This window comes from Eriocheir sinensis, chromosome 25 (assembly GCF_024679095.1).
Source record: "Eriocheir sinensis breed Jianghai 21 chromosome 25, ASM2467909v1, whole genome shotgun sequence".
Classification (NCBI taxonomy): domain Eukaryota; kingdom Metazoa; phylum Arthropoda; class Malacostraca; order Decapoda; family Varunidae; genus Eriocheir; species Eriocheir sinensis.
In genome coordinates, this window is record NC_066533.1 from 15,710,935 (window position 1) to 15,734,275 (window position 23,341).

Below are 23,341 nucleotides of genomic sequence, written 5' to 3' on the forward strand. Positions count from 1 at the left end.
CATGAACCCAAGCAAAACGTTCCCATGATGATGTTGTGTGTTTGCAGGTACAATACTCTATGCATACACCCAGTGCCTTGCTATAACAATCTCCACTAGTAATTATTTTCATGTAGTATTAGTATTGGTAGTGGTGGTGGTGATGGTGGTTGTAGTAGCAGTTGTAGCAGTAGTAGTAGTAGTAGTAGTAGTAGTAGTAGTAGTAGTAGTAGTAGTAGTAGTAGTAGATAAACATGACTAATAATGTGAAGGAGAAAATTCTGCACAAAAAGATACATAAATGCCACTTGCAATAGAGAAAAAATAAACTTCCTCTTTTCTTCAATTATCAATAACACACACACACACACACACACACACACACACACACACACACACACACCTTGACACTCTAACAAGACTCCTGACATTCTAAAGTGGGTTAAATTCCCTCCATGGACATTAATACATCTAATATCTAGGAAGGAAAATGTTGAGAAAATATAAATTCTGCAACGTAAACTTGAATGCATAACCTTCCTCCCCAGCATTTCTCCTTGATAATTATGTCCTGGTAAGCTGAGGAATGAGACTTATTTTCCTTGCTGGTGAAGTTGTATTATTCTGTCTCTCTCTCTCCCTCTTTCTTTTTCCCAAGTTATGTATGTATGTATGTATGTATGTATGGGACTTATTTTCCTAGATGGTGAAGTTGTATTATCCTCGTGCTCTCCCTCCCTTTCTTTTCCTTTTTCCCAAGTTATGTATGTATGTGTATGTATGTATGTATGAGACTTATTTTCTTGGTGGTGAGGTTGTAATATTCTCCCTCCCTCTTCCTTTTTACAAGTTATGTATGTATGTATGTGTATGTATGTATTATGTGTATACCATAATGTCAGTGCACAAGCAGTAGAGTTTTACATTCACAAGATAAAGAACAAACATGGAAATAAATGAAATAAAAGAGAATATCTGTTTCCCTTTGACATGAAAAGCTAAACTGTGATTGCAACTCTGTCTGCCTGTATGTCTGTGCTTGTTGACAGTTGCACCCCCACACCAAGCAGTCTAAAGTTGTGAGTCTGGAAGATGGAATTCAACCTAACAATAACAGTAACAATAACAGATGAATATATCTTATTGGCCGAGTAAACAAACAACAAAAGAATGCATAAAATAATAAACATTCAACATAACATTATAAATAAACAAATAATATAAATGAATAAACAAATAAATATACAAAATATGAGAAGCACGAATAGACAAGCTCCTTCCTTAACTGTAAAAAAAAAAAATAATAACAATAACAATAGTAATAGTAATAGTAATAATAATAATAATAATAATAATAATAATAATAATAATAATAATAATAATAATAATAACAATAATAATAATAATAATAATAATAATAACAATAATAATAATAATAATAATAATAATAATAATAATAATAATAATAATAATAAAGAAAGAAAACAAAACAAAACAAAAAAAACAGGTAGCAACACTCACCTGGCGGAACACATTCTCAGCATCGCCAGAGTAACGCGTGGTGTCATCGCCACCCTGAAGCAACACCACACTGCCCTGACTAAGGCCTTGACTCGCCAGGGCCTTCACCAGTCGCTGCCGGTTCTCCGCATGCAGCGACATGGGTACGCGAAGGGTATGTTCCCCCATGTCAAAGTGTGCTGCTCCATCCTTGTAGGTGGGAGGTGAGGGTCTGTGGGGGGAGGGATAGGTGGAGAAGTTAGTGGTGAGGTTAGAGGTGGTGTCTCTGTTGGGGGAGGGAGAGGTGGAGGAGTTAGTGATGAGGTTGAGAAAGGTGGAGAGGTTAGTGGTGGGGTAAAGAAAGTGGTTCGGTTAGAGGTGGAGTAAAGAAGGTGAAGAGGTTTTAAATAAAGTGGAGAGGTAAAGAAAGTGGAGGGGTTTTAAACAGTGGTGGGGTAGGAAGATAGGGTGCTTAGTGGTAGGGTCAAAAAGATGTTTAGGTTAGGGTAGCTTTGGTTTGGTCAAGTGAGGTGAAGTTAGATGGAGTTGGCTTGGGTTGGGATGAACTGGACTGCATTGTGTAGGGTTGGGTGGAGTTGAAACATGAATGAGGAAAATGGTACAATATCCTTCCACTGGGCAAAAGAGTTTAGGTTATTCATTAAAGTCAGTGATGCAAGGGAGTTCTGCTCTTTTTGTGTGAAGAGTTGAAAACCTGACCATTAAAAAGAGTACAGTTTGGTTTAGGTTCCTACAAAGACACTGTGCTGAAATCTGGTACTGACAAGACTTATATAAATGCCTGTAACATCCTCCCACAACATGCCATCAAAGCCATGACAGTGAACTCACTTAAGAACCAACTAGATCATCATTATTATTATTAGAGTGCAGGCAGTGGAAATGGGTTATTTGAGGAGTGCATGTGGTGTGAGTAGAATGGATGGAATGAGTAATGAAAGTATATGAGTGTTTTGGAATGTGTCATATGGGTGAAGGGAAGAAGTGTGGAGTGGTGGAAGAAGTGAAGCGACAGACTTTAAAGTGGTTTGGCCACATGGAGCGAATGTAGGAGAGTAAGATGACCAGGAGGGTTTATGTGAGTGAGATAGAGGGAGGGAATGCTAGAGGACGACCTCCAGTGACATGGAGAGATAGGGTGCAGGAGTACGTTAGGGAGAGGGGGGAAAGATCCTTGAGAAATTTTGAGCAGGCAAGGAAGGAGTGTCTGGATAGAGAAAGATGGAAACTCTTCTGCTGTGGCCATCCCCTGGTGGGAGCTCCAAGGAGCAGGCGTCAAAGATGAACGAATCAATGAAATTCTTATTATGAGAAATGAAGCAGGTAAAGAGAGAGAGGAGTGCAGACACAATAAGCTACCTATTCAGCAGTCCCAAGCACCTGAGACAGCAATAAAGAGAAAATGAAAGCGAGTGATGATTGAGTTAGAAAGAGGACGAGATAATACAAAAGATCACAAACGTTTATATCAATGCACTACACCAGATCTACCAAACTTCCACAACACTTAGAAGAGATATTTCTTGATAGCAGACAAAGTATTAAAAAAAGCAGGAGACAACACCTAATCACGCATGACTGCACATAATGGGCAGATTAATGACGCCCAATGGAGAGCGTCGAGGAAGGCAAAGGCCTCATTTAATTCAAGTCAGAACAATAACTGTCACAGGTTTAATGAGAGCAAACTCTGATACGTAGTTGCATCTTTTTTTCCTGGACAGCCTCAGGGATAAGTATTAGAAAATGTGAATAGTATGGAGTTTAAGTTAATGTGTTCCTTGTGAATAGCGAAAGACAAACTACTATACTCATTACCTATTTATTTACTCATCATCCTCTTACTCATTATCCTATTGCTCCTCCTTTTACTCCACTTTCTTATCCTTATTATTATTCAACCCATTATGATGAGTAAATAGTATGGACCTGAAGTTTATGTGTTCCTTGTGAATAGTGAAAGACAAACTACTATACTCATTACCTATTTATTTACTCATCAACCTTTTACTCCTCCTTTTACTCCACTTTCTTATCCTTATTATTATTCTACCCATTATGATGAGTAAATATTATGGACCTGAAGTTTATGTGTTCCTTGTGAATAGTGAAAGACAAGCTACTCATTACCTATCTATTTACTCATCAACCTTTTACTCATTCTCCTATTGCTCCTCTTTTTACTCCACTTTCTTATCTTCATTATCTTTTTACCCATTATCCTTATACACTTTTACTTTTTCTCTTTCTTTATCCATGTCTAATAAGAACCAAAGTATTCCCCAGGCTATATTTAAGGTTGCAATTATTTCCTAAGTTGTTGTATCACAAATCAGTTAGGACATTACTGTATATTGACACTTCTATTGTCTTTATGTTTTTGTATGTATTTTTTCTCTATATGCCTTAACACAATTTTCTTTTCTTCTTCTTACTATCATAATCTGATACAGCAAGTAAAGAAAGACAATATACTTAACCCCGTAGCAACGACGGGCCAAATTTGTGGCTTTACCATGTAGCAGCGACGGGCCAAATTTGTGCCATGATATAAAACCCCAAAAATAGATGATACACAAACTGATCACAAATGCGCTGATATATATTATGAAATGGTTTGTGTGAGTGATGATTTTTTTCTCATTTTTCTCGCTTAGAGGGACCATTAAGAAACATGATCCCCGCTGCTACCAGGTTAACAGGAGCACACTATCCTGGTATCAAGTCTTAACACAAACCTCTTGTTCCTATCCCTTGAGCAGACTAAGAAAATTTCCATTACTATGATGTGTTGGTTTTCTATTTATGAGGGGCTAAGTAATATTTCCTAAGAGGAGAGGTTTGATAAGAGGCAGTTCCTAGTCTAACCTTCCTTACGACGATTCATATTTAGCCCGGTAGCAGCGGGGATCAAGTTTCTTAATGGTCCCTCCAAGCGCGAAAATTGAGAAAAAATCACCCCTCACACAAACCATTTTATAATATATATCAAAGCATTTGTGATCAGATTATGTACCATCTATTTTGGAGGGTAAATATCATGGCACAAGTTTGGCCTGTCCCTGCTACACGGTGAAGCCACAAATTTGGCCCGTCCCTGCTACCGGGTTAATCCCCAATAACTCCTAATCTACTCAACCCATAATATTAATCTCCCTCCCATAGATCAACCAAACCCATCCACACACACCCATACCATTAACAACCTATAGAAATGTCTGAAAATGGAAATAATCACATAATAATAGAAGGCATGGCAGGGCAGAGATCAGTAACGACAACTTGTTTACCTCTTAGGAAATATTACTTGTGATTTAGTATGGTTTGGTTACTGCTCCTGGGTTATATTACACATAGCCACTATAAATAAAATTTGCTTGCACCAATACAGGCAGGGGTCTTCCAAGAGGCCCATCAAGAGAGCTGACCAGTGCTATAGGCAGCTGAAAAAAATAATCTCTAGCATCCCTCGCTCTACCTCGCTCTAAATTATACACCAGGTAGATGGATCCTCGCTCTACCCCTCGCTCTAATCCCCATCCCTATAGACCTTAAACTATTCTTGGAAGTAATAAAAATGTAAGACAAACTAAAAAATTGGTTAGTTGAGTGAGAAAAAATTATCTGTACTACCGTAATCAAAACCAAATAAAAATAAATACAAAATTGTGACTGTTTGAATTTTAATGTATTTACTGTCCGGGGAATAACATTGAATTAAGAAAAAACAAACTAATTATCACCCATTTTCATAACACACCCATCTCAGATTATATTACGTTACCATTATAATAGGGCAGTCAAGGTGTTGAATTTAATATGTCCTTATAATCTCTAAACATCAATAAATTAAGAAAACAGGTTAGACATAACAAGTACACCATCTCAGCTTGAATTAGGTCATCATATTAGGAAGTCAGGGTGTGTTGAATCTTAAAATAGGCTCTTACTATTTGGAAATGCCAATATATTAAGAAAACTCATTATTATTCCTCTCTTCCATAACACACCCATCTCAGTTTGCATTAGCTCATCATGTTAGGAAGTCAGGGTGTGTTGAATCTTAAAATAGGCTCCTTACTATCTGGAAACACCAATATATTAAGAAAACCCATTACTTTCCACCCTCTTACATAACACATCCATTCCAGCTTGCATTATTATTATTATTTTTTTTACAACAAAGGAGACAGCTCAAGGGCACACAAAAAAAGAAAACATTACATTATATTAGAAAGTCAGGGTGTGTTGAATCTTAAAATAAAGTCCTTACTATTTGGAAACGCCAATATATTAAGAAAACTCATTATTATTCCTCTCTTCCATAACACAGCCATCTCAGCTTGCATTAGGTTATCATACTAGGAAGTCAGGGTGTGTTAAATCTATAAATACAGTCCTAATTGTCTGGAAACACCAATATATAAAGAAAACTCATCACTTTCCACCCTCACATAACACACCTATTTCAGCTTGTATTAGGTTATCATACTAGGAAGTCAGGGTGTGTTAAATCTATAAATACAGTCCTAATTGTCTGGAAACACCAATATATAAAGAAAACTCATCACTTTCCACCCTCACATAACACACCTATTTCAGCTTGTATTAGGTTATCATATTAGGAAGTCATGGTGTGTTAAATCTATAAATACAGTCCTAATAGTCTGGAAACACCAATATATTAAGAGAAAAACTACTTATCATCCTAACATAACACATTCAACTCGACCTTCCCTCCCTTACTGATAACGCCACAAGGATAAGAGAATTCCAATATTTTTAGAGGATATTATTAGTTTATTACCCATCCTGCACATCCTCCAATAGGCCTAAATAAGCTATCAATCCCCGCATAGCAACGCCTCTGTACCATATCTTTTTTTTTTTTTTTAAACAGGTTGGCGTTACTGACCTCTGCCCTGCCATGCCTACTCTTCTTATGCGATTATTTCCGTTTTCAGACATTTCTATAGGTTGTTAATGGTATGGGTGTGTGTGTATGGGTTTGGTTGATCTATGGGAGGGGGATTCATGTTATAGGTTGAGTAGTTTAGGAGTTATTGGGGATTAAATATGAGTCGCAGTAAGGAAGGTTTGACTAGGAACTGTCCCTTATTAAACCTCTCCTTTTTTCACGTTTCCCACCTAAAATTACACTTACATTCACCCTCACTTGGAAGATGTAACACAGAAGAAGGACTCAATATGGCTGTCACCTTCAAATTCGCACTAAAAACCGGTCAAAAAGGTAAAAATATAAGAGAAATCGCTACCTACTTCTTGTCACTGGAAGCCATGTTGTTGAGGTGAGACTCGCGCCGCCCGGTATCAGCTGTTTGGGTGACAGGCTGGCCGGCGAGCCTCTCCCCCGCACGGTGCAGCTGTGCGATGCCTGGTTCCCCCCTGATAGTGCGTGCCATGTGACTGTAGTGGGGGTAGTGGTGGTGGTAGTTGTAGTAGTATTTTTATAGTGGTAGTAATGGTGGTGGTGGTAAAAGTAGTAGTAGTAGTAGTAGTGGTAGTAGAAGAGGGAGGAGGAGGATATTATTATTAGTAGTAGTGGTAGTAGTAATAGGAGGAGGAGGAGGAGGCGGAGAATAGTATAATATTAGTAGTAGTAGTAGTAGTAGTAGTAGTAGTAGTAATTGTAGTAGTAGTGTGGACATGAGTTGGTAGCTATCATATTGTATCTCCAAAAAATAAATACTTACTCCATTGCTCAAGGGCCAAAGCGACAGAGATGAGCACCGAGGCCACGAGTAGCTACAGCGTATGCCCCCGACTTTACCTTACCCATTGAAGCGTAGACATGAGTTCATAGTTGTTATATTATGCGAAGAGAGAAGAAATAGATACCCTGTTCTACCTACTGACTATTATTTATACCAGAGTAGGTGAGTTTTATTAGTACTTTTGATAGCAGTAAATGCAAGCAAGATGTCAGATATAGAAGCGAATCCTGTTTTCATATATGCTGTTAGACGAATTAAAACAGTATTATCATTATCTTTCTCTGTATCTTGAATTATTGTTGCCATCATTCTTTCTCTATATCTTGAATTAGTTATCATCTTTTTCTCTGTATCTTGAATTATCATTATCATACTCTTTCTCTGTACCTTATATTATTGTTATTCTCTTTCTCTGTATCTTACACTGTATCTCAAAAGTGACGAAATGTGATGATTAAGTCCAACAAGTCATATTACACAGTGACATTCAATCTCGTCCATCTTCCATTTTTTCAGACCGGGATAGAGATACCTGCCACAAGCCACTTAGCACGCACGCTTAGTCCTAACCTTCATACCCTCCACCCCTCCGCTCCCGTGTGTTCCCTTTTGCTTGTAATAGAGAAGCCTTACATGATGACTCTGAATGTGGTATTTAGTTCCAGCTTTATTTTTAATCCACTCTTTCTTTTTTATTGTTTGTTTGTTTGTTTTGGGTTTTATTTCCTTCTTGGGTATGAGTCCTTCACATCTGTTCTTTGCATTACCTTGATATTGTTGTAAGATTCTCTCTCTCTAGTTCCTTTTCTTTCAGTAACTTAACCTTAAAAATAAGAGTAGGGTACAACAAAGATCAGATTTTCTCTCATTTTTTTTATTACAAAAACACATCAGTGTCTTCTCCGTTACAGAAACTATGTAAATGCACTAAAACATGCACTTGTAGACAATGATCTAGATGTGATGTATTTACAATGACCTAAGCCTTTCAACAGTGCCTATGTACAGAGGTCAACATAGTCCAAAAAGATGACTTAATAAATACATATCACATTTAATTCAGGATAAAAGAATATGAAGTCACTACACATGTATACCTAGAACACTGAGGAAGAGCACTCACGCTAACAGAAAAATCCTCACGTCACACTTCTCACACAATGAAAAAAGTTCCCTCATTTCCATCATCAGGGAAAAAAAATTGTCCTATAAATCATAAAAAGATTGGTTCTTGCTACAAAGAGCTGAAGAAGTCCTACAGTTTGAGCTCATTTTCTTTTTTATTATTTTATACATACAAAGCTGTCATTAGATGTGGAGGGAGAGCAATGCCAACTACTATGGAAGAGGCTATGTATGTATGGGTGGGTGGTGCATGGCGGGCTGGCCGAGGAGAGGCAGGAGGTGGCTGGCCAAGGACTATTGATTCCTGATTGGTCGTGTTGCCAGGTTAACAAGGGTGCCATGGTAACCAGCTTCCACCTCCACCACCAACCAGCCCACCAGGCAGCCCACAATCACCCCACCACAGATAGGATCTTTCATGATAGACATTGCTTAAGTTAAAATGTAAGAAAATTGATATAAATAGAAACAAGATAATAATTAATGATAATGAACAGATGTTAGCCTCACGCAAAAGGTGGCTAAACTCTTTGGTAAAGGTATTCCGTTTCACCTTGGGGTTTTGTCTGTACTTGTGAACAATCCCTCAACACCTGCTTCAGAAATAAACCTAAGTGGCCAGCAACACAAAACCTGAGCTCTGGAGTCAACTTGGGGATATTATTATTTGTACTAACACTGGAACTTGAGGACTCGTAGTGAGATTGCTAGGCATGTCTCATAGTCATTGGAAAAAAAAAAACTTTAGAAGTACTAGTCAAATAAATTACTTTCCATACTTATAACAATTTACAAACTGAATGTCAATTTACTGACCAACAAAATGTCAAAATAAAAGTCTGATCACACTTTTTAAACTCAGTTTTCTGGAGTGAATTTCAGTCTATGAGTCAGGGAGTCTATCAGATCAGTCTATGGACACAAGCATACACTGAGATCAAAAAAACTTCACATGTCAAAAGGAATACCCCCACAAAAACTCTACTGGCCGCCGCGCCTGACCGTAACTCACTCCTTGACAAGCTGCCTGGCGGTGTGTATGTGTGTGTGTGTGTGTATGTGTGTGTTGCTTGGGCACTAATGACTGACAGTGATAAACAACCAACGATTCCATCATCAACACTAGTAATGACTTGGTGGAAAATGCTTTTTCTTCATTCTCCTCCAACTATTTGTCTAAATGTTCACGTTCGCACGTCCATCAGTGAAGCAGGAACGGTACGTGGATGTCTCAAGTTTCAATGCTTGGTCCGCTTCTTCTCCCGTGAGTGTGAGTAACGTGGGCACCATCTTGAAGCATCACGGCCGCCCTGAGCTCGCCGCGGCATCACGCATGAGATGGAGGCACGGGGCGAGCGGCAGCAGCAGGAGATTTATGATGGTCCCTCGAACGTTCCCTGTGTGGACCCTCAAAACAACTCGTCTTTCTTCTCTGTGCTGGACGGGAAGGTGGTGGTTTGGCAGGTGCTTGATGCTGGTGGGCGGCTCCTGCGCACCTGCCACACTTGTACTACAGGCCAACCACATGCACCAGGCCGGCACGACTCTGGGTAGGTCTGTCATCCAGCTATGCACCGCTGTGGCACCGCACCAAGGGCCTGCCAGCTGATTTCACCCGGCTCTCACTCGCGTGGCGACCCAAGCAGACCCAGCGTGACCCGCGGTGCAGTGGTGGTGGTGGCGGCAGCCTGCAGCGTCGTGGGCCAACAGGTGGTGGTGATGGTGCTGTGGTGATGGCTCCGTGATGGCATGCCCTGAGGAGGCGGGGCCCAGCACGGAGTGGTGGCTGAGTGGATGAAGGATTCCGGTGGTTGAGCTTGGTCACTGGCAGCACTGCAGGCAGGCTGGTGTCCCATGTTGCTTGGAGGATGCGGCGGCGGCGGCGACGACGGCAGAGTTCTCATCGACCAAGGTGGCAGCGCCGTGAGCGGTGGGCTGCGGTGGTTGGCCGCTGTCCGTCCTTGTGTCGGCGGCGGCGACGGCGATGGGAGACGACTATTCACTAAGCTCGATCAAACTTCTATATGATCGAAGGGATAAGGCGGCGTTCTGAGCTCGTCGTCGGAGTCATAGTAGACCCGCTGTTTAGGCGACAGGCCCAGCTGCAGACGCCGCACCGCCTCCTTGATCAGGTCCCCGTCCTTGAGCAACTCCTGCAGCGCCTCGTACGGGTCGTCGGAGCTCCGCCGCGCCGCCAGGCCCCGCCGTATGCACCGGCGGCCCTCACAACACCCACATTTACTCTCAGTCCGGGATGGCACACTGTAGGGCGACGCTCTGGTCTTGGCCTTACCACCACTTAAATGCGCCGGCCGAGACTTTAATCTCAAGTTTTCTTTGATTTCTAGCACTAAGTCATCAATGTCTCTGGATAAGAAGTCTTGTGTGGTGGTGGTCTTTCCCTCAGAGAGGAAACACAGATCTTCTTTGCTAGGCATCTTGATAGGTAAGTGTGTGGACGAGCACTGAGCAACACAACCTCTCTCAGCTAAACTCGCTCGGCGAGTGATTCTCTGCTGTTTGTTTTGGTTGTGAGTGCATGCAGGCCGTCTGTGGCCATCCGCGTCTCCAACTAGTCCCCCTGCACATTGTTCTCTTATCCATCAAATACAAGTTTTGGGAGGCTGCTTGCAGGGAATATGGATCAAATTGCTAATATGAAAAGGAATATGATACAGACAAGTACGAAATATACAGGAAACAAAACCAAAACACTGTACGCAGATGTCAACATAGCGGAGTAATACACTGCCGGGGGACCGCCGGGGAAAACAGACGTAAACTTGACCCGCAGCGCAGAAAGGACCCGCAAGCCTTTAATAACCGAAAATTCAGCATTGCAGTTCCCATGGTGATCTTACATGCTGCAGTTCGCAAGATTTCCATCCCATATACTGCCTTCTATCCACTGAACCAGCCAGAACGCTAGCAACACCCGTGTAAAGTCAAATTAATCTAAATATTCATAATTCATTCATTTAAATACCCCAACAAGTCTATAGAAGCCCCACAGCCCCGACGTTCATGGCAGTGATAGTGTAAAGCAAAGTATGCGTGGGTCTTCCCTTCAGCAGTCCTCCCCACGATCCACGTCATGTCCATCATGAGGCCCAGTAATCGAACATGAACAACACCAGCACACCCTCACTCCCCATCCACGCCAGCTACTTGTACTTGAGTTTAATGTTATAAATCTAGGTACATCTACAGTGAAACGCATCATAATTAAAGTTATTCAGCTAACAGTATTCATTTAAGGGACGACGAGGTCTGGCAACTGCATGGGTTGATAACCTACGGGTGTCTGTTCGTTTCCTCTCCCCGGCCTCGGCTTGGCTCTCCTGCTGCCCTGCGCCGCGCCCCCCACGTGCTCCACACACACCATGGCGTGCAGGCCACCACCAGCCACGCACGCCACACACCCATATCGCCACAGGCTGCGCACGGGGACTCATGTATATCTTATCAAAGGACATCAGTGCCTAGACAAACGACGTAACAGGAACAGCGGAAAGGGGAAGCGTGAGAGACTCCTGCCACACGTGGGGCTGCAAGCACAAAAATAAAAATAATAAACGAGGAAAGGAAGCACGGGCGAAGGAGGAAGCATTACATTACAGAACCAATTAAGACTACATACACGAGGAGGTCTGTAAACAATGGTAATGGGTGAGATGAAAACAGGATGATATATTATATAGTAATTAATGGATGTCACGTAACTTATCAGTGTTGTGGTTTGAAGTTCACTGATAAAGATGTGAAAATGAAATGGAATGTGTTCATTTAATGATATGGCACCGCATTTACATTTCTTTGTTGGAAGAAAAAAAAGAAAATTAGGATAGTGTCTTGTTTTGAAAAGCTAAAGGTAACGTCTTTAGTTTTGGAAAGATTAGGATAACGTCTGGGTTTAGAAATATCAGGAAATAGCGTTTTTAGGGCCATATTTGACATTTCGGAGTCCAAGCACACACATTTGACAAGGCTTTCGTAGGAGTCTTGAGCATTTCCAGGGACAGTTTTATGACCTTTCTGGAAGTTTGGTCATTCTTTTATGCTTTGAACCTGCAAAACCACTCAATAAAACGCGATTGATTTCCTTTTCGACCTTTGGAAATATTTGATACGAGGGGTGGAAGCGTTTAACAATCTCGACCACATAGTTTTGGAAAGATTAGAATAACGTCTTTAATTCTAGAAACATTTCGATTGCGTCTTTAGTTATGGAGAGATTAGGATAGTGTCTTTAATGTGGGAGGACTCTGGAAAATTCTTACGAGATCATTAGCTAGTATTTGAGTATAGATCAGTTTACTCTTCGCCAGAGGAGGTCATGGGACAGAAAATGGATGTATGAAAGGGGTAACCCGAGGAGTCAATTTTGTCTCCCCCCTCCCCACCACCAACCACACAAAGATGAAGTTGAGGACATTATGCTATAGTTGCGCGTGGCTTCAGTGCTCATCTCCGTCGCATTGGTAATTTAGGTGTTCGACGTAAGACAAGTAATATATGGCAATGCTCTTGTGAACGAAAAGTAACGGCATAAAACGTAGCGTGCCCAGGCTATTCAGACTCCACCAAATTCTTTTTCACCAACGTTGTTTTATGTATATGGGAATAATCTCTCTCTCTCTCTCTCTCTCTCTCTCTCTCTCTCTCGATGTCCTCCCTGCTATCCTCCAGTTTGCACCAAGGTGGTGATGCCGTGTGGCAGCCTGAACTACTCTTCCTGCCATTGTGTTTTAATTTCATGGTGACATGTATTATCACACTCTGTCCTTGTTGTTTACCTGCAACAATAAACTATCAATCAATCAATCTCTCTCTCTCTCTCTCTCTCTCATAACCGAGGAGACTTTCTGTTTGCAATCAATAACACCCACAATCTTATCAGCTCAAGATTATAGTCTGCGGCATTAACTCCATCCTTATAACATGGCGGCTTGAATAATCTTCCAAAGTCATCTACGCCTAAGAATCGAAGAGGCTGAGTTGAAAGTCGATACAGGGGTGAAAAAAAAGTGACCCTCGGGAAATTTCCAGAAATCACTACAGACGGAAATGTTTGTGCCTTTCTTGTTGAACAGTTAGCAAGCAGCCATTTATTATTATCTTTATTTCGACACTATGAAACTTGTAACCTTGAAAGACCACCTATATAGCTAAAGACAATTTCCTAGACTAATAAAATAAGCAAACACACGTGCATGGAAAATAGAAAAGGGGAAAAAACATACAAAAACACCGAGTTAGCAAGGTCATTTAAACTCAATATCAAACACAGTAACTTATTAGACTAAAATTTTAAAGAGAGTATACTTTAAAACGAGATAAAGAGAAGAGGAAATCAATGAAAACAGGGAGAAAGGGGAAAATTGACCTACAAACACATGGAACCGAAATAAAACAAGGCCACCAAACCCCAATATTATGAGTAGCAACAAATAATCTTCAAATATAAAACAAAACACACTTAAAAACGAGATATATAAAGGAGAAAATCAATAAAAACATGGAGAAAGGGGAAAATTGACCCACAAACACATGGAACCGAGATGAAACAAGGTCAATGGAACCCAATATTATGAGTACTAACAAATAATCTTCAAATATAAAACAAAACGCACTTAAAAACGAGGTAAATAAAGGAAAAAATCAATAAAAACATGGAGAAAGGGAAAAATTGACCCACAAACACATGAAGCCGAGATAGAACAAGGCCACCAAACCCCAATATAATGAGTACTAACTAATAACCTTCAAATATAAAACAAAACACACTTAAAAACGAGATAAATAAAGGAGAAAATCAATAAAAACATGGAGAATGGGGAAAATTGACCCACAAACACATGGAGCCGAGATAGAACAAGGCCACCAAACCCCAATATAATGAGTACTAACTAATAACCTTCAAATATAAAACAAAACACACTTAAAAACGAGATAAATAAAGAAGAAAATCAATAAAAGAACATGGAGAAAGGGGAAAAACACCCACAAACACATGGAGCCGAGATAAAACAAGGCCACCAAGCCCCAATATTATGAGTAGCAACAAATAATTTTCAAATACAAAACAAAACACACTTAAAAACGAGATAAATAAAGAAGAAAATCAATAAAGCAGAGAAAAAAAAGAACAAACAAGTTTACGTGTTGGTGAACATAAGGAGCAAACTAAAATTTATTATACAATTTCCAACAAATAATTTTCAAAATGTGTGTAACACAACAAAAGCAATTCACTTTTTAAATCAGAAGAAAAATAAAAGCAAAATTGATATAAGCTGTCTAAAGGTTGTCTATCAGTACTGTGCATAACATGTTTATTTTTTTATTTTTTTGTGTGTGTGATTTATCAATTTTTTTATTATTTTATTTTCTTTCTTTTTTTTATTTTGTTGTTTGTATTTTTGTTTTATGGTTTTTTGTGTTTTTTGTTTGTTAGTTTTACTTTTGTTGTGTTATTTTTTTTATTTTTATTCTTTGTTATTAAATAATGTTATTAACCTTTGTGATTTACTTCTTTTTGTTTTTTTTTTTTTGTGTTTTTGTTTTTTTTTTTTTTTTGTTTTTGTTTTTTTGTTTGTTTTTTTTTTTTTTTTTGTTTGTTTGTGTTTTTTTGTTTTTTTGTTTTTTTTTGTGTGTGTGTGTGTGTGTGTGTGTGTGTGTGTGTGTGTTTTTGTTTGTGTTTTTTTGTTTTTTTTTGTTTTTTTTTCTATATTTTCATTTTGTTATTACTTTTTTTATTTTTGTTGATTTTTTTTTTATCTTACTTATTTTTTTTATTTCCACTGTTTTATTTTTTTACTTTATTTTTTTATATTTTATTTATATTTTTTTTCACTGATTTGTTGTTTGTTTTATTTTTTTTTTTTCTTTGCTTTTTACTTTTTTTACTATTTTACTAAATTATATTTTTTTAATTATTTATACTGTTATTATTTATTGTATTTTTTTTTGCAAAGACACTGATTCACTTTGCCTTTTAACACTTTTGTTTTTTTTTTTGATTTTCTTTGTTTTTACTTTTTTTTGTTTGTTTTTGTTATTTATTCTTGTTATTTTATGTTATGCAAGACCTAGTATTTCAGTGAGTTTTTCTTATATTTTGGCCATTTGTTTTTTGTTTTACTTGTTGTTGTGTTTTGTGTTGTTGTGTTCCCAAATTGGTGTCATAATGATATTGCTTCTTTTTGGTCAGGTTGTGTTATTATTGATTATAAGATAATGATAGGATAGTAGTTACCCTAGCCAGCTTATTACACATTTCACTTAGTCCCAAAGAAAAACACATCACTTCACTGATGACCACAGTGGTGAAGAATATGCCATATGAGACAAGATAATGCAGGAAAAGATCAAAATCTGTGGACCCTGCTTTCTCAACAAACAAATCCTTCAAAGTGCCAGTCCCTCCACATTCCACTACTCCTCATAATTCATCTTATTGTAGAATTGCTCCCGCCAGTCCCAGTCTTTGATAATCCCATAATTCAGTCAGATTTCAGTCAATACCTAGCCAGTCAAAAGCTCAAAGCAGTTTCAGTCAGTCTCAGGTCAGCATGTTACAAGAACATCATGGTTTGTCAGTCAAGTCACCAGCCTGTTTCATTTCCAGTCAGTCATCTGTCCCAAGAGTCAATCCTCTTGCAGAGCTGCAGTCCAGGGTTGTCATTTCCCCCTAGTCAGTAATCCTGTCAATTGTACAGGTTGTACAACAGTCCTTCGTTTCATTGGTTCATTGTTGATGACGTACTTTGTAGGGGACCTCAAGAACCAACAAACTTTGAGGAAGTGCAGAACTCAGAGAAAAAGCAAACTCCAACAGGGGCATCAGCTATCAGCATGGTAATAAACCTCCAAACTGACATTACACGTAACTTCAATTTCAGGGTAGAAAAAACATACATGTTTTAATTTTGGTGGGTTTAAAGGTTTACTCTGGGGTCCTGGCTGTAGAAATTGAAAATAAACAGAGAGGCATGAACATTGATAGGCCAAAGGAGCGAATAACTGCAGGACAAACTCCGATAGAAAATTTCAATCAACTAAAATTTAGTTTAGCGCAGAGAAAATGGGGTTTAAAAAGGAAAAGTAAATGTAGTGGTGCCTGCAGCGACAATGAGTTGTGAAAGAGCCAATAAAATATGAGGTACCACTTAATTCCGGTGAAAGAGTATATATTCTCCTGTCCATAAATCCCAGCAGGGAAGAAGGATCTCATGTCGAAACGGAGTGAAACAATGAAAAATATTCTGAAAATAGGAAAGGAGAAAACAGGACAGAGAAAGAAATGAAATCAGGGAAAAGTAGAAAAAAGAAATTTCTACCTGAAAGTGCTTCAATCATGTGAAAAAACGAAAGCTGCTTCAAAATCCACTCTGAAAATGCTGCAAAGAAAGGCTAACAAAAAAATCTTCTAAGTAAGAAGAGCTACCAGAATTACAGTCTTATGAGAAGGTAAAAAAAGAATCACTCACTAATATAAGGCCATAAACCTCTCAGGCAGGAGGTGTGACTCACCCTCAGGCAAGTTGTACTGATTCATCCATTTATGTTTTCATTTCTCCCCAGAGACTACCTGGAGAGCCTTGGAGCAACCATCCCTCCTCCCAAGAGTTCCTCCACACCTCCGCCTCCACCCAAAGATGTGCCCATGAGGGAGGCCAGCCCAGAACCCGAGCCGGCGGATGATGAGAGCGAGGTGGAGCTAGACAATGAGGGTGTTATTGGTGAGTGTGATGCTAGACATGCTAACCACTACATTCTGGGGGCGCCTGTCCAAGGCATACATGTATATGACCCTGTACAAAGTATATACCGTTCGGTACACTCGACCTTTGATTTAACGGACTAAATGGAGAGTCGACTAGTCTGTTAGCTACCATAAAAAGTCAGTTGCTTTTTTTTTTTTTTTTTTTTTTTTTAAATTAAAGGGAACAGCTCAAGGGCAAAAACAGAAAACAATAATGAAAAAAAGCCCGCAAATCACTGCTCCTATAAAGAGTTAAGAGGAGTGGCCAAAAGAGAGGTCAATTTCAGGAAAAGTGTGTAAGGTAACTAGTACTTCTGAAATATGAAATCCATTAAATAGAAATCCATGAATTGAGGGTCTAGTGTACATATATATATCCCATCACACACTACACCATTATAACACAGCCATCTCTCCCTTACACAAGAGGTAAATTGACATGGACTAACATATCCAGGACCAACCCACCTCTTCCCTATTCCAGAGCCAGAGATTGAGGACCCACCAGAGCTCGGGGATGCCAGCAAGATACCCAGTGAGGAGGACATTGAGGCGTCGCAGGAGAAGCGGTCAGAGGCCATGGTGGCAATGTCTGACGGGGACCTTCAGAAGGCTGTCGACCTCTTCACAGAAGCTATCAAGCTCAACCCAGGTAAGGCTGCACACTTCACCTTCTCTCAGCCTAACAGGGCTTTGTGACTTGTTCAGCGCCTCGGCTTCGTTTTCTCTTATGGCGCCCAGATTATGGCTCAGCAGTTCTCTCTTGGAATATATTTTGGCGTTTTTTTTCTCTCTCAAATGGCGCCCAGATTATGCCTCTGCCGTTCTCTCTCAGAATTCATTTTAGCATTTTTTTTCATCTATTATCATCGCCATTTAGGGAGTCGGTCTAAGTTTTCCTGCTTGACATGCATATAATAAAGATGAGAACTGATGGGATTGTTTGAAAAGAAAGTGAAAATGTTCCTGTCATTATGTATGTGCGTGGAATGGAAGGCACGGCAGATTGAATGGCTAAGAAGTGACTATTGGGTTTCCTACACATTGCAGAATTTTAATAGTAGCATCATCCTTTTCCACACACATAAATTCTTTCCCTCTTAATATTGGAATTGACAGCGAAGATGGTCAAAATACGTTGCCTTTTGAATTTTTTATGTTACTTGTGATAATGATAATGGTGGTGGTGGTGGTGGTGATATGATTAAACATTGTATGGCACTTTCAGAGTCTGCGATGCTGTATGCCAAACGTGCCAGCATCCTCCTGAAGCAGAAGCGGGTGAATGCTGCCATCCGGGACTGTAACGAGGCACTGAAACACAACCCAGACTCAGCCACTGCCCACAAGTTCAGGGGACGAGCCAACAGGTTAGTTTGCCTCCCTTTACACTGACCCTTTGCTCTCTGGACCTATGTGGTATAGTTGTGGACAAAGATATATTACACTAAACTCCTTAAAATATATCTCTAAACTCATTGTGACTTGGTAGCTTGGAAGGAAAGTGGAGGGTGAGGAGAGTAAGAGACGGAGAGAGGGGAATGGGGGATGATTGGTAGTGATCGGGCAAGGAAGGAGATTGATTTTTTGTAGAAATGGGGCTATTAAGTGACCAAGTTTTTAGAGCAAGGTAGATTAATGGTTTTGTCTGCAGCTGAACATGAATGGGTAATATGGCAAAATTGGGGACATAAGCTATAGCTGTACGTGACCTCGATGTTCCTCTCCGTGACATAAGCCATTAAGTCCGTGTTGAAAAACAACCCATTACCTCAGGACACAGGCCCATTGTGACATCCAGGTATGGTGTCAGTACTAATCCAATGTAATGTTTCAGACTGCTGGGCAACTGGCTCGAGGCTGCCAAGGACCTGAGATTAGCCTGCAAGCTGGACTTTGACGAACAGACCAACGAGTGGCTCAAAGAAGTGCAGCCTAATGTAAGCTTTGTTCTTTTTGTGCTTGTCTTTTTTTTTTTATTTATTTATTTTTACAGTAAAGGAAACTGCTCAAGGGCATAAAAAAGAGAAAAATAATGAAAAAAAGCCAGCAAATCACTGCTCCTATAAAAAAGAGTTAAGAGATGTGGCCAAAAGAGAGGTCAATTTCGGGAGGAGAGGTGTGTGAGAGGGGAGGTGTGGTATGAAGCCCGAAAAATAATATATGATCAAAAAGATGTAGGTAAAGAATTCTGTGTTCCTTCATTGGTAAGGAGACTTCCTCTTCCCTCCCTCAGGCCACTAAGCTGGAGGATCACAACCGCAAGTATGAGCGTCAGCGGAAGGACAAGGAGCTGCAGGAGAAGAAGGCGCGGATCCTCAAGGCGCAGGAGGAAGCTAAGAAGGTGAGTTGTCATGCACACTGGGGTTAAGTTGTGGGGGATAGTTGTGCTTTGTTACGAGTTACAATTGTCACAACCCAGTAGCAGTGACGGGCCAAATTTGTGGCTTTACCGCGTACCAGCAACGGGCCAACCCTCAAAATAGAGGATGCACCAACTGATTACAAATGTGTTATCTATTATATAATGATTTGCATGTGATGATTTTTTTCTCATTAGTTCACTTAGAGGAGCCTTTAAGAAATATAATCCCTGTGGCTACTGGGTTAAAAAGAGAGAAAAAAACTGAGCAAATACAATGGAAGAAGTTTTGTTTTGGAAGGTTATGTATATCCTTGAATGCCTCAGCCTTGTTCATCTAATTGGGTTTCCATGCTGCGTCTTCAGCAGCCTCCCTTTAAGTAAGTTTGAATATTATGGGTCCTTTGTATAAGGCAGCATGTTCCCAGACACCATCACCCGTCACAACACCGCAGCACAAGGATTCATTATTTATGTTCCCACAGGCCCAAGAGAAGGAAAAGACCAAGGAGCCCAAGGACTTCAACTTCCCAGGGTCTGCCGGGCTGGGCAACATCTTCAGTGACCCAGACATCCTGGCTGCCATGCAGGTATGTACCCAGTGTTGCTTTTCATCTGCTTGGTGGTGACATTGGCCTGGCCTGGCCCGATGAAGGTGTTGTACTCAGTACCCTGGCCACAGCTGCTGCTAAAGCCTTTGTTGTTGTCCAGGACCCGGAGGTGGCGGCCGCCTTCCAGGACGTGTCGACCAACCCCGCCAACATCTTCAAGTACCAGTCCAACCCCAAGGTGGCCACCGTCATCAACAAGCTCATCACGAAGCTGGGCGGCCAGGAGGGCGGCATCCCTGGAATGCCCGGGGGTATGCCTGGGGGGATGCCAGGAGGGATGCCAGGAGGGATGCCCGGTGGGATGCCAGGAGGGATGCCAGGTGGCTTCCCTGGTGGGTTCCCAGGCATGGGTGGTTTCCCTGGAGCTGGTGGTGGCTTCCCTGGTGGTGCTCCTGAGGATGACAGCACCCCAGGGAGTGGCGGCCCCACTGGAGGCAGCCAACCCTCCAACCCCAATGATGACCTGGACTAAGGCCGGGCGGGGCACGTGTGTGTCTGGCTCCTGGTGGGGCGGGGCAAGGGGCGGGAATGGGCATCATCTGTTTCGTGCACCTGTGTCTTAGTTTCACTGTTTTAAGGTGAAACATGCCAGTGTTGAAATTTTTTTTTGTTTCTCGTCTAAGTTAGTGCCGTCAGCACCACGAGGGTCAAGCTAAAACCTGTGTTTGGCGACTGTGTTGACATAATGTTTTTCATTTTTTCCTTCGACATTTGTTCATTTAATGCTCTTCTTATGAGAAGTCAGATTTTTAATTTTTTTCCTACTCATTATTAATTTTTACTGTTTACAGTTGATGAGGTTTCAGGACAATTTACTTTATTCAGGAGAATCTTTTTTTCCTGCTTGTTTTTCTTCCCATATTATTGTAATTACTTTAAATTACACATTCTTCTAGTTTTAATGTGACTTTCTTTACGGTAATGGAAGAGGAGGATATTTTCTACAAGATTTCATAAAGTAAACCTAGAGAGTACAATTATTAGTAAATAACAGTAAATAACAAACACGTATAGTTTATGCTAAACTATGCAAGACAGAGGCCAAGGCGCTGGGCTTTCCACCTTCCCTGACTAGCTCTTGGATTGTCTCGTGAGCAAAATGTGTCCATGTACGACAGCCAAACTACTAACCTCCGGCTCAGCTGCTAACACAATCACACACAACCTCGTGAACCGCAGCAGACCTTCATTGTCTGCGGGTTCCAAAAATGCACTCTTCTGTAAAGCACTGTCGAGTCCTTGCACACCAACATTTTATCCATGAGGGGCGAGATTCTATTAACTGAGGAAGATTAATTATTTTAAAGTCTTCATATCAGTGGAAGGAAAAGATCTGAGGATCATTCCATGTGCTGCACCAGAGGCCAGCATCACACAGGGATGTAAGAAGACTACAAGAGGTCAGATGGTCTACACAGCAGCTCCTGAGAATGAGTATTTCACCAATTACCTTCCCCATCCAAAGAAATCTTGCAATCGTACGTGCATCAACAACATATCTGCTAATTTTCTTCATCGGCAACTGGCACTACTGCTTCCCGCCTACTCACTCTTTTAAGTCGAGAAGAATATGTACCCTGCAAAATTCAAAACCTAACATGGGCCGAAACAGTTCACTTAAGTGACACAAATATTGTATTTGCATGGTTAGGGTTGACCACCTGAGTTGGCACTACATCAATCATCATCATCATCTTCAGTCGTTACTAGTGCACACTGCAGGATGAAGGTCTTTCCCAGTGCTCTCCACCTCCATCTGCCTGAATACCATAAATATCCACAAGGTTTGCCGGGAACGTAACCCTCATGGATAACAAGGGGCTTCTGTACTAAGTATAATGTGAGTAACACAAATGTCCTGAGGATTTCAGATTGTACAAGCCTACATAGTGAGGGAATTCATTGCTGCTGTTATTTGGAATCTTCTACTCTTTCACACACCGCCGGGGTGTGTGTGTATATGCGTGAATACAAGGTTACAACTTGGGATCTTGTACATTTACTCTCATACAGTTGTGCAGAATGTCTATGTATAGCTCCTGCCTGTCATGCCAATGTTCTCCTTTACGAGCACCCTTGCATCCTAAACACAATAGTGAGTGTTGGCTGTAGGCGTCTTCTCCCCTCCTAGCATTGTCTATTGGTGATGCATCTCGTCCTTTTTGAGAAGGTGATGAGCCTCTGTTGTAGCGAGTCAGACTGATTCATCACAGCTCAGGTTTCTCCAGCAGACAGGCCATTCATTCCGCTTTCATACCACTTTACTGCCTGAACTGACAGATATCAACCTTGGCATTCAGAGAATATAATGGTGTGCCTATGCATATCTATTGTTTATCCTCCTGTTGCCTCAGAATATGTGTACCTTAATCTTGTCTTTTATTACCCTGCTGTCACTTGGAAGTTCTGTGAATCACTGAGATGATGGAAACACTTCAGTAACATGCCTCAATTGGCAAGGGAAAAGGTAAAGTTGGGAGCATACACTATTAGCTGTGTGCAAGACATAAATGTTATACTGACAAATGTTATATTATCTTCCAGCCTGAAGAATCAGTCACTAATCCATGTTAAAAAAAAGACTCCCATTTATAAAAAAAAACAAGCTGAAATTCTAGACAAATCTCAAAGTCTTAGTCTGTCGTGGTCTGACAGGATTGAGTTAACAATGTTTGCGTCTTCAGCAAATTTAGCAAAGAAATTATGGAGTCGACACTGGTTATTGATGTAAATTATGAACAGCAAGGGCCGCAGAACAGAGGCGGCATCGAGGTGGCGTAAGGGTCCGGAAGTTAACTCGATCAGCTTTGAAAAATATTGCTTAGGTGAAGGAAGAACATAAAAAAAATAAACGCAACGTAAATAACAGTGAAACGAAAGCGTATCGATGGCGGTGTTCCTCAGAGCCGTACAGAAGTGGAGTGTTTACATAAAGAATCCTGTTTCTGCTTTTACAGGAGTCATTTTTATCCCTCTCTCAGTCTTGCGCGCTCCCCGCTCTCACCCTCTTTCTGTTTTCCCTTCAAGCAGGACTGTAAACTGAGCACCGGATGGGATAAGCAGCTAGGTGCAACTTAAATAAATGGACTTGTTCGCTTCATAAAGGTCCGCGAGGGGGAGTTTTTAGATCTAGTCCTGTTTTAGCAGTGACATGGTGCTGGGTGATTTAGAGAGTTGAGTCATGAGAAACAAAGGGAAAGGGGAAAACCGAAGTGGGTGTCTGGGCTCTGGTGCTTTGACG

The 23,341-nt window shown here is 40.7% G+C and overlaps 3 protein-coding genes across 3 annotated transcripts in view; 1 reads left to right on the forward strand and 2 right to left on the reverse strand.

The window, feature by feature from the left end:
- The window catches only part of LOC127003474 (xaa-Pro dipeptidase-like), a 70,193-nt gene extending 62,959 nt beyond the window's left edge, over nt 1-7,234 (reverse strand). Inside the window, exons 1-3 of the mRNA XM_050870206.1 lie at nt 7,215-7,234; nt 6,781-6,927; nt 1,501-1,711 (exon numbers count right to left, since the gene is read on the reverse strand). Coding sequence (XP_050726163.1) covers nt 1,501-1,711; nt 6,781-6,927; nt 7,215-7,219 — 363 coding nt within the window. The 5' untranslated portion in view covers nt 7,220-7,234. The remainder of the gene's footprint in view (nt 1-1,500; nt 1,712-6,780; nt 6,928-7,214) is intronic.
- An 859-nt stretch (nt 7,235-8,093) lies between these two features.
- On the reverse strand, nt 8,094-10,889 carry LOC127003479 (GSK-3-binding protein-like). Its single transcript, XM_050870210.1, has one exon. It carries the CDS (start codon nt 10,796-10,798, stop codon nt 10,373-10,375), a length of 426 nt encoding a protein of 141 aa, XP_050726167.1. The 5' UTR covers nt 10,799-10,889; the 3' UTR covers nt 8,094-10,372.
- Nucleotides 10,890-11,483: 594 nt separating this feature from the next.
- Nucleotides 11,484-22,470, forward strand: LOC127003637 (hsc70-interacting protein-like). Its single transcript, XM_050870546.1, has 8 exons — nt 11,484-11,530; nt 16,902-17,104; nt 17,612-17,779; nt 18,356-18,497; nt 18,965-19,067; nt 19,364-19,471; nt 19,975-20,079; nt 20,201-22,470. Exons 1-8 carry the CDS (start codon nt 11,484-11,486, stop codon nt 20,570-20,572), a joined length of 1,248 nt encoding a protein of 415 aa, XP_050726503.1. The 3' UTR covers nt 20,573-22,470.
- The last annotated feature ends 871 nt before the right edge of the window (nt 22,471-23,341 follow it).

Bases quoted from the DNA above. Each gene is read 5' to 3' on its own strand.
- LOC127003637 (XM_050870546.1), top strand. From the start codon at position 11,484: ATGAACAACACCAGCACACCCTCACTCCCCATCCACGCCAGCTACTT. The intron at 18,498-18,964 runs GTTAGTTTGCCT...GTAATGTTTCAG, and splicing joins TTCAGGGGACGAGCCAACAG to ACTGCTGGGCAACTGGCTCG. The intron at 19,472-19,974 runs GTGAGTTGTCAT...ATGTTCCCACAG, and splicing joins CGCAGGAGGAAGCTAAGAAG to GCCCAAGAGAAGGAAAAGAC.
- LOC127003479 (XM_050870210.1), bottom strand. From the start codon at position 10,798: ATGCCTAGCAAAGAAGATCTGTGTTTCCTCTCTGAGGGAAAGACCACC.